Raw genomic sequence first — 14,917 nt, 5'->3', positions numbered from 1 at the left:
TAATTCCATAAAGCAAGGGAAATGGGTACTGCATAGGCCAAAATAAAAGCTCTCTGCCACAAATATTTTTTTGTTAATTTTGGATTTTCTTTCTAAACTGTCTCAAACTATTTGTCAGTGCTGTGCAAAATAATGAAATACTACTTTATTTCTCTTTTTTACTGTGTTCATTTTTAAGCTGCCTTTCTCCTCTTTTCCACTGTTTCTCCAAGATGTCTTCCTGCTTTGGTGTATTTGCTACAGCAGTGGCTTCTGGGGACTATTAGCAGGAAAGTACCTGCAGGAATCTTCTAACTGGTGGTTAGCTTCATGAGTGCAAGGAGCAAGTCCATTTTTCTCCCTGCGACCGTTACCATGTCCTCAATAGTTGTTGGATGCCTGTTATTAATCTTGAGGGGATCTGCCAATATTGATGAGTATATTAAATGACACCTTTTATAACAAGTGCGCTCGTTCTGACCACATGCATACAGGGGAGTATAATTCAGATGTTAACGTTTGGTACCTGCATCTATGGGCAGCCTCCATCTAAAGAGGTGAGGCAGGGCATTCCACTTCTCTGGCCACATTCTCTTGTTTCTTCTAATTTACAGGGTGTCCTGGTTTGCCTGATTCAGTCTCAGTTTTTGCACAGTCTTGATGTAATTATTAATAGTATCCCTTTTCATTCACAGAATTGTCCCAGATTGGATGGTAAATTACATGATAATTCTACTTATATGACATTTAATGGGTGCCAGGCTCTCTTCTGAACACATTACATATTTTCGCATTTAGTTTCCATGACAACCCTAAGAAGCAGATCCTGCTATTATCCCCATTTTACATATGGGGAAGTGGGGCACAAAGAGGGTAAGTAACTTCACTAAGACCACACAGCTGTATTTGAATAGTGAGTGGCAGAGCCGGGGTTGGTGGTGCCAGTGCTGTAAACACTGCTCTGTCGCCTCTATACGGGTCCCAGATGTATCTGTCTTTGTAGAATACATGCTGATCTACCAGGAGTTTCCGGATAATTAATCAGCATATTTTTAGATCAGCAGTCTGGCCAAGACTTTGGGAATTTGAGGGGTTTCCTTTTTTCACAAAATACTTGCTAACGCAGTGCTACGCCAATCAGATTATATAAGCTTCTTTCTCAGAAGGCTGAAATTTACCTTTTTTCACTCCCTGAATGGCAGCTATTTGGCCTTCCCTCCTGGGTTATCAGGTGAGGAACATTCCCAGCTTTTGTAGATTCTCAAGTTCCGGCCACAGTCGCTGTTCCTTACTTCTGGCAATCTTTGGTATCTTAAATTCGCTTGCTCACATATGCGCTCCTGCACATGCGCAAGCACACACGTGCGTGTGTTCATATCTCCAGCACCTGAAACAATTCCTGTCATATGGCCGGCTCCCACAAACTTTTTCACTACCTTCGATCAGTTCATATTTTGGGATTTGTCAGGGGACAGTATTTAAAGCCCTTTGCACAAGGTGCTTTGAGGAAAGGTTTTTCAGATAGCCACTACTTTCAAGCAGCTTACAAATTACTGTAAGGGGGTGATGAATGTGGGAGAGTAACTGTGATATAAGGCAACTGGCTGCATGAGTCAAGTAATTTAGAGTCCAGAGAAAAACAAATAGTTTCTGACAGGGTTGATCCAGAAAAGTGTGAAGGTGGAGACATTTAAGTCAGTTTAGACTTCTAAATTGGCTAAAAAATAACTCCCCCCTTGTGCTAAGGACGGGCCTTAAGAATAGAGGCCTGATAGAAGAATAATTGATCAACCCAGACGAGAGGACTGACAATTTCACGTTTGGTCCTCTTCTGAGAAATCCTTAGCAGCATTGCTCTGTTTTTATATCATCATCATCATGGCATGTTCTGACCTCTAGGTGGGTTATAAGCGCCAGGAACAGATGGAACTCCTCAGCAGCAAACACATTTTGTTTTTTTTAAATGTGGAAGCTTGGTGTTATTTATTTTTTAACCTTTTTAGCTTAAAGTCTATTGATGTACTCAAGGTCTTTTTCCTTAATAAAAACATTGTCTACTTTTATTATAATATAATTGCATTTGCCTTTTTACTTGAGATCTTAATAAGAAAAAATGGTTACATTGGAATAGATTTTATCACAATACCCTGGTTAGAGAGGACAGTATTCATTATCCTTATTTTACAAACCGGGAAACTAAAGTTAAATCATAAACTGTGTGACTTTGGGGAAAACAGCACAATTGGGACGCGTGTCTGGGTCTTGAGAATCTAGATCCTGTGTATATCACACGGCCTTATTTTAACCAGATTAAAAACTTCTTTTAATCAGTATCAAGATAAAGAAGAACAATGAAAATTGTGATTATCTCACTTTATAAATCATTTTTAATGAGTGTCATTATAGAATTGAGTTCAACATTATTAGTCCGTTTCCATTTCTGAGGGGACAGACTTATTAACACTGATGATTGTAGAGCCAGTAAATTGTACTGAAGGGGGAAGTCCTGTACGGGCTGCAGGTGGCCTGTATGTACCTTTGTGCAAATTAGAAAAAGGCCGTTCCTTTGTGTGGCTGGGTCAGTCAGGAAAGGGCACAACTGCGAAGGGGCAGGTTCAGCCTACACCAGGGTGCTGGGCTTGGAAAATGAGTGTCTCGATTTTAGTCTTCTCTGCCTCTTTTATATACTAGTGCTCACAAAGCAGCAGCCATGAGTCTTGTTTATACTAACTTATTTATGAGGAGCTGGAGGGTTTTTTTAGTGTTATATTTATAAAGAAAACCTCTTCTTCTGCGGTGTACCAAATATATATCTACCTCAGCACCTGCTCCTTGTTCCCTCCTCCTACAAAATGAACTTCTTCAATCTTGACTCAGCTCACTCCTTCATTTTGTCCAGGTGTCCACTCAGATGTTACCTTCCCAAATGTCACCCTGTCAGATGTCACTTTACCTTCCCTGAAATATTACCCCCAGTCACACTTTCTCTCCTTCCCCTTGTATTTTCCTCATATCACTTCTTACCACTTGGATATTATATTTATATTTCTTTTATTTTTGTCTCTCCACTAGAAAGTACACTTTGAAAGCAGGATTTTGCCTATTTTGTTCACTGCTGTATTCCAGCACCTCGAATTACCAGTTTTAATATTTGCTACCTATTATTAACTCTATACAATTTCTGGATGATGATGTTATGAATATTGTCTAACTGAATCTTCTTAAGAGTTATATGAGGAGTAAATATCACAATCTCTGTATTGGAATTGGAGAAACCTCAAAGCTCAGACAAGTTAAAGGACATGCTCAAAGTCAAACATCTAGTAATTGGAATCATTCTTTGACAAGTAGATCTGATAACCGAAGTCCATTTAAAAAAAAATGGTTTTAGTGATTCTTTTGGGTCTTGTGATATTTTTCAAAGAGAGATTTGCAATTATTAGGTGGGAAATCTTAAAAATACTATGAGCTGTGTTTTAAGGGAAAGGACAGGCAGGGTCCATGGATGTGAAGCATTGGGATAAAGGACCAGACAATCCCATTTTGTAATCTTTGCTTTCTTCTCAGAAGGGTGATGACCTTGACATCCTATGTTAAGAAGAGCATGACTATGGAGTCCTTTTCCAACTGTGTAACTGTGGAGAAATAACTTTCCTGAGCCTGTTTTTTCATCTCTAAATTCTGGTAACAATGCCTACCTTAGAGGGGTGTGAAGATGAAATATGTGTATAAAACGCCTGGCATAGTTTCTGCCTGCTGCTGCTGTCATCCTTGGATGTGATTAAGAAGGAAAGTCTACGTGGCTTGCACTTTTTGACATGCTGAATAGAAGTGAAGGCTTGTCAGTTGAGGCTCTTGCCTGAACTTCTTGTTCTCTCTTAAGTTTTTGTGTTATGAATAAGTGACTGTTTAACTTGAGTCGAACACATTGTATTCGACTACTGCTTCTGTGGGTTCTCCACTAGAGACAGTTTTTATGAATTGGTGGCCATAGGCTGCTTCAGGTCCTTTTCTCCCCACGGTATTCTCCAGGGATTCCATTTTTGATGATTTCTTATATTTTGTATATTTTTGTGTTTCCTGTCCCACTAGCTTCACAAATAGTCCTTGCATGTGTCTTGTTGTTGATAGTCATTCTTTTTTTTTTAATTAAAATTTATTGGGGTGACAGTTGTTAGTAAAGTTACATACATAGGTTTCAGGTGTACAGTTCTGTATTACATCATCTATATATTACATTGTGCGTTCACCAGCTAGTCATTCTTATTAGAGACTGCCTGCCTTTCTTTCACTGCTGTGCTATGTCTCCCTTGAATAATTTGCATATTCGTGTATGTTAGGTAAACACATCCCTTTCTCCACATTTGGTAGGCAAAATGCTATCTTTATAGTCTCCTGAACAATATCTCACAAATGACCTTCTGTCTGTATGTGTTATCACTGCTGCTCCATGCCATAGCTTTTTTTGGCTTCCTTTTCTTAAACTCTCTTTGCTCTCCTTTTTTTTTTTTTTTTTTTAAAATACATTGAACAAGAAGTTTGGTACCTATGCATTTCTCTTACAATTGTTATTACAGCATGTAATTTAACTTCAGTCACATGCTGGATTGAGAACAATTGTTTTCAGAAAATGATTTGTATATAATTTAAGATAGTTTTATGCTATCTTTAATACATGAAGATGCTTCATACTCTGTCTGGTAAGGACCAGCTTTTTGAGCGATGCCATCTGTTCATATTATACGAATGCCGTCTGCACCGAGCAGTGGCTTCTTGTTCCTGTTACAATGAATATGGGAGAACCGTCACCATCACCCCCACATACACACCTTCAGTATTTTTTATACTTGGTACAAAAAAACTTATGCTCTGTTTGGTTTTTTTGGGTTTTTTTAAGATTTTTTTTATTGGGGAAGGGGAACAGGACTTTATTGGGGAACAGTGTGTACTTCCAGGCCTTTTTTTCCAAGTCAAGTTGTTATCCTTTCAATCTTAGTTGTGGAGGGTGCCATTCAGCTTCAAGTTGTTGTCCTTTCAGTCTTAGTTGTGGAGGGCGCAGCTCAGCTCCAGTTCGAGTTGCCGTTGTTAGTTGCTAGTTGGAGGGGGCGCAGCCCACTGTCCCTTGCTGGAGTCGAACCTGCAACCTTGTGGTTGAGAGGATGTGCTCCAACCAACTGAGCCATCCGGGAGCTCAACGGCAGCCGTATTCAAGGTGCCGTGTTCAATCTTAGTTGCAGGGGGCGCTGCCCACCATCCCTTGCGGGACTCGAGGAGTTGAACCAGCAACCTTGTGGTTGAGAGCCCACTGGCCCATGTGGGAATCGAACCGGCAGCCTTCGGAGTTAGGAGCATGCAGCTCTAACCGCCTGAGCCACCTGGCCGGCCCCTATGCTCTGTTTTTGAGTGCACTTTTAAAAATTTCACAACTGACCATTTTAGAGTACTATATAATTGACAGGGCACTTTCATATCCATTAGTTCATTTTATTGTCCATCAGCCTTATGAGGTAACTATTATTAACATTCCATTTTTATAGCTGAGAAAACGTGTGAAACTCGTGTTGATGCTGAATCATATAGCCATTCTCTCTTTACATGTCTTTTAAGACATCTGAGTGCATAAGACAATCCTACCATGTGATTTCTATTAATACCTTCTCTTCTTTGTCAGAATTAATTTTTGTATTATATTTTGGTTTTATTTCCTATATACTTCCCTTCCTCCCTCAACCTGTTTCCTGTTCGGTTTAATCCCAGGGCCATTCCTTACGTTTTTGAAACATCACGAAAGTGCAGAATAACAAGGACGGTGACATTACGCATTATGAAGTGCTTTCAGGCGGCTTTCACACCTACATAATGTCCTTCTAGCTTACCTGAGGTAGGCAGGACAAGTGTAAATTGCTTGTTTTTGTGGATTAAAAACCTGTAACTCAAAAATGTTAGTTCAAGTTTTTTCTTTGTTTACAATCACATCTCTGGGAAGTGTTAGGAACAGGACAACTCAATCTTCTGCAGTCCAGGGCCCTTTCCACCGCTGTTAGGACTCTACACTGTGCCCCTGGTATAATGTAATGCACGCTTGGATCTGTTCTCTCCAGGTTTCCTTTTTACTTTCATATTGCCCACCACTCAACTCAGAATGAAATCCAGAGGAGCACTTTCTCTTGTTGCTTTGTCAGAAGACTTCCTATAAAAAGAATCTGTCAACAAGCAGGTCAGTAGTTTCAGATGCTCTGTATTTAGCAGAAGTCTTTGAGCAGTTGTCCCCACTTGTTGCTCTTTTGCTTATGTGCCTATTTTGGAATCTGTGGCCGGACTTTATCGTATATGGATTGCTTTCCTAGGGCTGCCGTCACACATTATCACAAACTGGGTGGCTTAAAACAAAGAAGTCTGCTCTCACACGTCAGGAGGCCGGAAGTCCAAAGTCACGCTTTTGGTACAATTGGTTCCTTTTTACAAAGTCACAGGGAGAATCTGTTCCATGTCCTTTCCCCAGCTTGTGGTGGTTGCCAGCTGTCCTTGGCGTTCCGTGACTTGCAGCCACATAAACTCCAGTCTGTGCCTTCTGTACATGGCCATCTTCCCTGTCTGTCTGTCTTCACGTGGCATTCTCCTCTCTGTGGGTGTCTGTCTCTCCATCTCTCCTCCTCCGCTTATAAAGACAGTGGTCATATTGGATTAAGGACTCACCGTATTCCAGTGTGACCTCATGTTAACTTACTTCTTAGTTACATCGGCAAACACCCTATTTCCTAATAAGGCCACATTCATAGGTACAAGGGGTTAGGACCTCAACATCTTTTGGGGGGACACAATTCAACCCACAACAATATATGTCCTTTGTCTGTTTTATTCTTACTGATGTGTGTTTACATACATGCCTCCCATAAATGTCCATAGAACTGACCTTGTTTATAGATTTCCATGTGTATTTTCCCCACATAATTGATGTTGATACGTACATATATGTATTTCACTCATAAGTCTTAATTTACCATTTATTTTTTAGTAAACTGGTGACATTGTGTTTGCTATTATATTAAAATTTCAATTATCTATGACCCATTAATATTACAAACATTTGAGGTCATAACAGCTTGTTTATGTAATATGGACTTTGGCTTATAATTTTGCTTTTTTCTGTTGCCCTTACATGGTTTGGGTGTCAAGGCTGTGTTAGCTTTATTAAAATGAATGTGGGGAGGAAAGTATATTCAATGTTAATGTGTTTTTTAAACGTTTGATTTAAAACTTGTGAAATGATCTGGGTCTGGTGTTTTTCCTCTCTCCATCCCTCCCTTCAAAGAGTCAAAGGTTCCGTTTTAGCGGATACTCCTAAATAGTTTTCTAGTGGTTCCTGTTGCTGTACATTCTTCCCACACTGGGGATTGTCAGGTTTTTTTAAAAAATATTTGAGATACTAGGTAGTAGTATCTCATTTTGGCTTTAATTTGCATTTCCATGATGACTAATGCCGGTCAGCAGCCTTTGGTTTGCCTGTTGCCTTTGGCCTTAACCCACTCTGACCCTGTTTATTGGACCTTTTGATTGGTTTGTTTCTTACTGCCTGATAGAGGCGCTTCATTTTTTTTGATTGCAAGTCCTTTGTCAAATATATTTATTGCAAATACCTTCTTTTACTCTGTGGCTTGTCTTTTCACTTTGCTAATGGTGTCTTAATGAACACAGTACTTGGATTTTTCTTTTTTTAAGGATTTCGCAGCTCACAGTGGCCCATGCGGGGATGGAACCGGCAACCTTGGTGTTATTAGCACCACGCTCTAACCAAATGAGCTTACTGGCCGCCCAGTACTTGGTTTTTAAAATGGTCCAATTTTTCCTTCATGATGAGTGCTTTTGTTGACCTTAAGAAATCTTGTTTTACCCCAGGGTCAGGAAGATGGTTTCCTATATTATTATCTAAGAACTATTTTATTTTATCTTTTGCCTTTACATCCACAGTCTACCTAGAATTTGTGTAAGGTGTAGGCAGGAATGAGGGTTCCTGTCTTTTCTTTTAATTTAGATATCCTCATCCGGCAGACCCAGCACTGGCTCTTCTTCTTTTTCTTTCTTTATTTTTGATAAATTTTGAAAAAATTTATTTTTTTTTTTAAGTATTTTTCCAGGACCCATCAGCTCCAAGTCAAGGAGTTGTTTCAATCTAGTTGTGGCGGGCGCCACTTACAGTGGCCCATGTGGGGATCGAACCAGCAACCTTGTTATTAAGAGCACCGCGCTCTAACCAACTGAGCTAACCAGCTGCTCCAGATAAAACCATTTTTCCTCATTGCTATATATATAGTGCCACTTTTGTCACAAATCAAGTATTTATGTATATGTGGGTTGTTTCCCAACTTGTGATTCTGTTCTATTGGTCTGTTTTTCTCTTCTGGCCCCAATACCACGGTCTTCCACCCTGGAGCTTTCCATCCAGTAGAATAAGTCCTCCCATCTTGTTCTCTGAGATTATTTTAGCTGCTGTCGGTTCTTTGCATTTCCATAGAAATTATAGAATCAACTTGTCCATTTCCATAAGTCTGTTGAGGTTTTGATTCGTATTGCACTGAATCCATTGCATCTATAGACCGATTTGGGGAGAACTGATAATCTTTACAATTTTGAGGCTTCCAGTAAAAAAAATGACATATTCTTAATTTTCTGTAAGTCGTCTTTAATATATCTCTCAGGGTTTTACAATTTTTTGTGATGAGGTCTTATACAGATGCACTGTATTTATGCTTACCTACTTGATATTATTTGGTGCTATTGTATGTCTAAGTTTCACTTTCTAATTATTTGTTCTTGGGGATATAGAAATACAGTTGGCCTTTTTTATATTCACCTTATATATAACAATTTTGCTAACCTCACTGGTTAATTCTAATAAATTTCTCTTGGTTCTTTTGAAAGTTCCATGCAAGGGTTTATATCATCTGATACCTTTATATTTGTTCAGTAGAAATATAATCAGGTCAGCCTTGAATTTGACCTCCCAACTTGGATTTGTCTGTTTCCTCCTGATGAGATTCAAGTTAAGGTCTTTAACAGGAACCTCACTTCTCATTGCAACCTGTCAGGTGGGGCAGGACTTTGATTTGCCTGATGACTAATGATCTTCACTTTGATCATTGATCAAGGTGGTGTCTGCCAGGTGTCACGGCTGTGCAGTTACTTTTTCCTTTTGGAATTAGTCTGTATTTTGTGGAGAAGTACTCTGAGACTATCACATTCATTATCAAACTTTCCATTCATTCACTTATTTATTTATATCAGTATTGCTTCATGGTTTCTTATTTTATGCAGTAGGTTATAATTGGTTACTATCGTTATTTGTTTCTCCTGAAATTATCCCCAGTTTGGCCAATGGTAGCTCTGGATCCTATGCCTACCCCCCTTTTTTGATGCTTCATTTATTTTTATTTTATTTCCAGTTTTGGGCTTTTTTAAAAATTTTATTGGGGAGTATCGGGGAACAGTGTGTTTCTCCAGGGCCCATCAGCTCCAAGTCATTGTCCTTCAATCTAGTTGTGGAGGGCGCAGCTCAGCTCCAAGTCCAGTCGCCATTTTCAGTGTTTAGTTTCAGGGGGTGCAGCCCACCAGCCCATGTGGGAATCGAACCAGCAACCATGTTGTTGAGAGCTTGCACTCTAACCAACTGTGCCATCCAGCCGCCCCTCCAGAAGCTCAACGGCAGTTCGTTGTCTTCAGTCTAGTTGTGGAGGGCTCAGCTCACTGGCCCACGTGGGAATTGAACCGGCAGCCCTGTTGTTCATAGCTCGCGCTCTAATCAACTGAGCCATCGGGACGCCCCTATTTTATTCCAGTTTTATTGAGATATCATTGCCGTATAACATTGTATTAGTTTAAGGTGTACAATGATTTGATGTATGTATATAGTGTGAAATGATTACAACAATAGTTTAGTTAACATTTATCACCTAATGTAGCTACAGGTGTTTTTTTTCTTGGGATGAGAACTTTTAAGATGTACTTCCTTAGCAACTTTCAAATATACAATACAGTATTGTTAATTGTAGTCACCATGCTGTAAAACTTATTTACCTTATAACTGGAAGTTTGTACTCTTTGGCCACCTTCACCCTTTTCCACCATTGCCTGTCCTCCACCTCCAGCAACCAACAATCTGTTCTCTCTTCTGAGTTCTGGTTTTTTAGATTCCACGTAGAAGTGAGATCATGGTATTTGTCTTTCTCTGAGTTATTTCACTCATCATAATGCCCTCTAGGTCTATCCATGTTGTTGCAGATGACAGGATTTCCCCTTTTTATGGGTAAATAATATTCCACTGTGTATATATACCACATTTTCTTTATAATTCATCCATCATTGATGTACACTTAGCTCTGTTGTCCTTTTGACATGTCTTTGTCATCTTTGAGCACTTCTTGCTCTCTGGCATAGGATATTCCAGATTCATCTTGTACTTTTTCTGCCCCAGTGCTCTAATTATCCAGTTACAATTCTCCAAGAAGCTCTGGCTCCCTTTATTGGAGGATGGTATTACAAAATCCAAGGTTTGGGTGCTAGATATGTTCATACCTTTGGGGAGTCGAGGTGGTCCCTTCTCCAAGGCCCTCTCAGCAGACAGATTCACAGAGCTAGGGAGTATGTGTGTGTGCTTATGCATGCACACACACATACACACCCCACACGTCTAATGCACCTTTTAAAAAATCCATTAGTTCATTCATACCTTTGGTTTCAATCTATAGAGTTCATTCTAACCTTTTCCCTTTCCATATTTGTGTGTCCCTTCTTTTATAGAGAGAACTCTGGTTCTGATTGTCCATAATAGATTTTCTTATGTGACGAATCCTCCTATATATGACAGATCTCCTGTTGCTGCCTCAAAACCCTGCCAGGTGGAGATGCCCTCCTCACCCTGCTTGGGCTCTCACTCCCTCCCTGTTCTCCCCCTCATGGATGCCCTCCTCAGCTCACTCTGGCTCTACCATCCTGTGCAAGCTGGCCCTTTGTTGTGGGTGTGATTGGTCTCCTCACAGTTGGGCTCTGATACCCATGCAGGCTGCCCACTGTGTGGACACCAGCTGTGCTCTGCCCCATCTAATGGCCACAGGACTGGATTGTTCAGGAAAGGGAGAGGGCTTCTCAGGAATTCTTAAATTTCACTTTAATGTTTCTAGCTATAGGATTATTTCTTTATCTTTTTGTTTCTTTTCTTTTTATTTATTCTTTGAGCCCTTTTTGTTGAGGTCTTGTATTTTTTCTAATGCTGAGAAATTTACAGAAGTTTATCTCTGCAAATATTTCATTACCCCCATGTGTTTGTTTCTCTCTCTCTCTTTCTCTCCATATGTGTGTGTGTGTGTGTGTATACACACACACACACACACACACTACTATTGTGTAGATGCTGATTTCCTTCATTTCTGTTCCATATCTCTTGATTTTTCTTTTATGTATTTTGTTTCTTCCTGATGTTCTTTGGCAGATTACCTTAAACCTGATATTTTAGCTTATTAATTTATTCAACTATATCCTTTTTCTTCTTCAATCTATCTATTAAGTTTATTTCAGTGATTATATTTTCATACGCAGTATTTTTGTTTCCTTCCTTGTGACATTTTCTTCCTGCTTTATTTCTAATATCCTTCTTTATTGAATTTTATTTTTAACTTTTCATTTTCTGTTCTTCTCCTGTGAGCTGCCATATCCTTGGCTCATGAGGTACATGAAGTGGGGTGGAGAAAGCTGCAGTCTGGTTTGTACCTACTTTGTTTCTCTCCTCCTGGGTTTAGAGAATGAAGGTTGAGGTTGGGTGGGGGAAGGGCTCGTACCCAGGATCATTACAGTGTGAAACCCCTTCCCAGGCTCAGCGCTTTTCAAGACTGTTTCCCTCTCTTCAAAACCCTAGTCCATGGATTGTGGAAAGAGGTGGTGGGAAGAGGGCACATGTGGACATGCAAGGGGACCATCCAGTACATCCGTTCATGTTGTAAACTACTTCCCCACCAGCTGGCACCAGTGCCACCCATGTCACCCTGCAGCCCCTTCAGAGTTCTAGGCTTGCTAACAATTTCCTTGACCTGCAACCACAATTGCCTTCAAGACAATATTGGAAAGGAAAGTATGTAGCAAAACAACTGCACCACATCCTGACTCCCATCTCTGGTGTGTGGCCCTTGTCTGCTCTGCTTATTTGTTCTCCCTGTACTGGGACCAGATTTCCTTATGTTGTTCCAGGGATTTCTGTCCGTGTGTTAACACAAATGATTTTTTTGTGTGTGCTTATTATAGGTTCATACTATATATACTGCCTGGCAACTTGCTCTTTTTAAAGTGATTGATTACATATGAAAAGAGTTTGGATTCAATAAAATACAGCTTTAAAGCATACCTCTGTGGTGTTTGTGTGGGTGGGTGTGATTTTTATATCTCTTTGTATTGAGATGTTCCCATATTGCCTTATCATCTTAAATATAACTAAGTGATAGGATAGAGTGCAGTCGTTAGCGTCCTATGAAGTACCTAACCATTTCCTTCTGGTACTTTAGGTTATCAGTTTTTAAATATTACGATACTAAAATAAATATCTTTAAGGATATTTTCCACTTGTAGCATCATTTCCCAAGATGGATTTACAGAATGGATTAAATAGATAAATACCCTGTTTCCCCGAAAATAAGACCTAGCTGGACAGTCAGTTCTAATGCATCTTTTGGAGCAAAAATTAATATAAGATCTAGTATTATATTATATTATATTATATTATATTATATTATATTATATTATATTATACCGGGTCTTATAGTAAAATAAGACCGGGTCTTATATTAATTTTTGCTCCAAAAGACGCATTAGAGCTGATTGTCCGGGTAGGACTTATTTTTGGGGAAACACAGAAGGTGAAACGATTCAACATTTTTGATTCTTATCCATGTAAAGGAGTGCCTGGAACATAATAGGCATTCAAATGATATTTTTTGGATGAAAGAATATTCTAAAAATTATTTTCCAAGATGGATGTACCAATTTTCAGTCCCACTGACAATATGAGATTGTCAGTTCTCTCACACCATCTTACACTTATTTTGACTGTAATCAGAAGAATTCTCTATCTTGGAAAAAAATGCTCTCAGATGATATAAATAAGGTCTGTTTCTCCTTTTATTTTCATCTACCTGGTAAATGGACACATGTTTTCTTACAGGACTGAATTTGCTCTTAAAGAAATCATGTCCTCTGGAGGTGCTGAAGATGACATCCCACAGGGAGAGAGGAAAACAGTTACAGATTTTTGTTATCTTCTGGATAAATCTAAGCAGCTGTTCAATGGGTTAAGGTTAGTGGAGTCTTGATACCTTTAAACTTGTCAATAGTTCTGTATTTTTTTCCCCATGGCTGATGCATGGTAAGTTTCTGAAAGTTATTTATTGGCTTAGGATGTCTTCCTTCATTAAAATGAAACGTCTCTGAGAGCAGAACCCTGTTTGTCACGGTCTCGCTGGTACCTAAGCCAGGGTCTTGCCCCTTGCAGGTGCTTCGTGAACATTAGTTAAATAAAGAATTCCAAAGACAGTGTCCTTACTCCTCACTCTGCTGCTTCCTGTTTTGTGCAACAGAAGAGATCTTTGAGATGAGCTTTTTTTTTTTTTTTTTGCTTTATAGCTTAATTGCATTTTTTTAAAGAATTATTTTCTTTCAACTATTCACATTCCAGAAATTACCCCAATACGTATTCCCAGGTTTTAAGTCTTTTTTTCCTAGAATGTTGTAAACTTTCTAAGTTGCATACTTAAGACTTTTTTTTTTCTTGTTTCCCCATTATTATCCAGGTATGTTTTATTTATTCAGCATTTACTTGGCTCCCCAGTATGTGCCACATTCTGTATTGGGTACAGATAACCCAAAGATAAAACTAACGGCGCCTGCCCTCAAATACTCAGTGAGGAAATTATGAAACTACAAACCCAAGCCTAAGATTTAGCATATCTGTTAAACAGATTTCCCATAAATCTCCATGTGCCTGTTGAAATTAAGGCAAACAAAAAAGTTAAGGGATGGTAGATTTGAAGAGTAAGAAACTATTGAAAAGTTTGCGTGAAAAATTCTACTGTAACTTCTGGCACGTGGTTCCCAAACTCCTTTATTCTCAACTCTTAAAACATTATCATAGTTATAATAACTCTCACCCCTTCTTCTCCTTCTCCCACTCTGGTTTATGGAGCTGTATTTCAAATACAAGAAAAATTCACCCATTCAAAGTTTGCAATTATGTGGTTTAATACATTTATAGAGTTGTGCAACTATTGCCGCAATCTAATTTTAGAATATTTAATGACCCGCAAAAGAAACCTCCTTCCCGTTAGCAGTGACTCCCTAATCCTCCCACCTCCTAACCCCATCTACTTTCTGACTCTCTGGGTTTACCTATTACGATATTTCATATAAGTGGAATCATACAATATATGTGATCTTTTGTGACTGGCTTCTTTCACTAAATACAAGATTTTTGAGGTTCACCTATGTAGCAACATGTATCAATACTTCATTCCTTTCATTACAGATTAATATTCCATTGTACAGATTTACCACATTTTGTTTATCCAATCATCGACATTTGAGTTATTTGGTACTTTTTGGTTGTTTTTAATAATACTGCTATGAACATTGTTGTATGAGATTTTATATGGACATATGTTTTCAGTTCTTTTGAGTATATATACCTAGGAATGCAATTGCTGGGTCATGTACTCTGCATTGAACCTTTTGAGGAAGGTCGAGACTGTTTTTGTTTTTCAAAGAGGCTGCATGTATGAGGGTTTCATTTTCTCCACATCCTTACCAACACTTGTTGTTGTGTGTCTTTTTGGTGATAACCATCCTAGTGGGTGTGAAGTTGTATCTCATTGTGGTTTTGATATGTTTTTCTCGAATTACCAATGAT

At 39.0% G+C, this 14,917-nt stretch overlaps 1 protein-coding gene across 5 annotated transcripts in view; it reads left to right on the top strand.

Moving 5' to 3' along the window:
* Positions 1 to 14,917, top strand: part of SCAI (suppressor of cancer cell invasion) — a 114,835-nt gene that overhangs the window by 42,288 nt on the left and 57,630 nt on the right. For 3 of the 5 annotated variants that reach the window (XR_004424639.1, XM_033122777.1, XM_033122776.1), the window contains exon 3: positions 13,181 to 13,312. The exons of 1 other annotated variant lie outside the window; for it this stretch is intronic. Coding sequence is in view for 3 of the 4 variants with exons in the window: in XM_033122777.1 (XP_032978668.1) it covers positions 13,181 to 13,312 (132 nt within the window). In the remaining variant the exon portion in view is untranslated. Of the gene's footprint in view, positions 1 to 6,080; positions 6,197 to 13,180; positions 13,313 to 14,917 lie in introns of all 5 variants that reach the window. One more of the 5 variants, XM_033122778.1, reaches the window with a different exon arrangement.

The sequence above is a fragment of the Rhinolophus ferrumequinum genome, chromosome 12, assembly GCF_004115265.2.
Source record: "Rhinolophus ferrumequinum isolate MPI-CBG mRhiFer1 chromosome 12, mRhiFer1_v1.p, whole genome shotgun sequence".
In the NCBI taxonomy this organism is placed as follows: Eukaryota; Metazoa; Chordata; class Mammalia; order Chiroptera; family Rhinolophidae; genus Rhinolophus; species Rhinolophus ferrumequinum.
The sequence above is the reverse complement of the archived record's forward strand: the minus strand, read 5'-3'. Positions and strand labels throughout refer to the sequence as shown.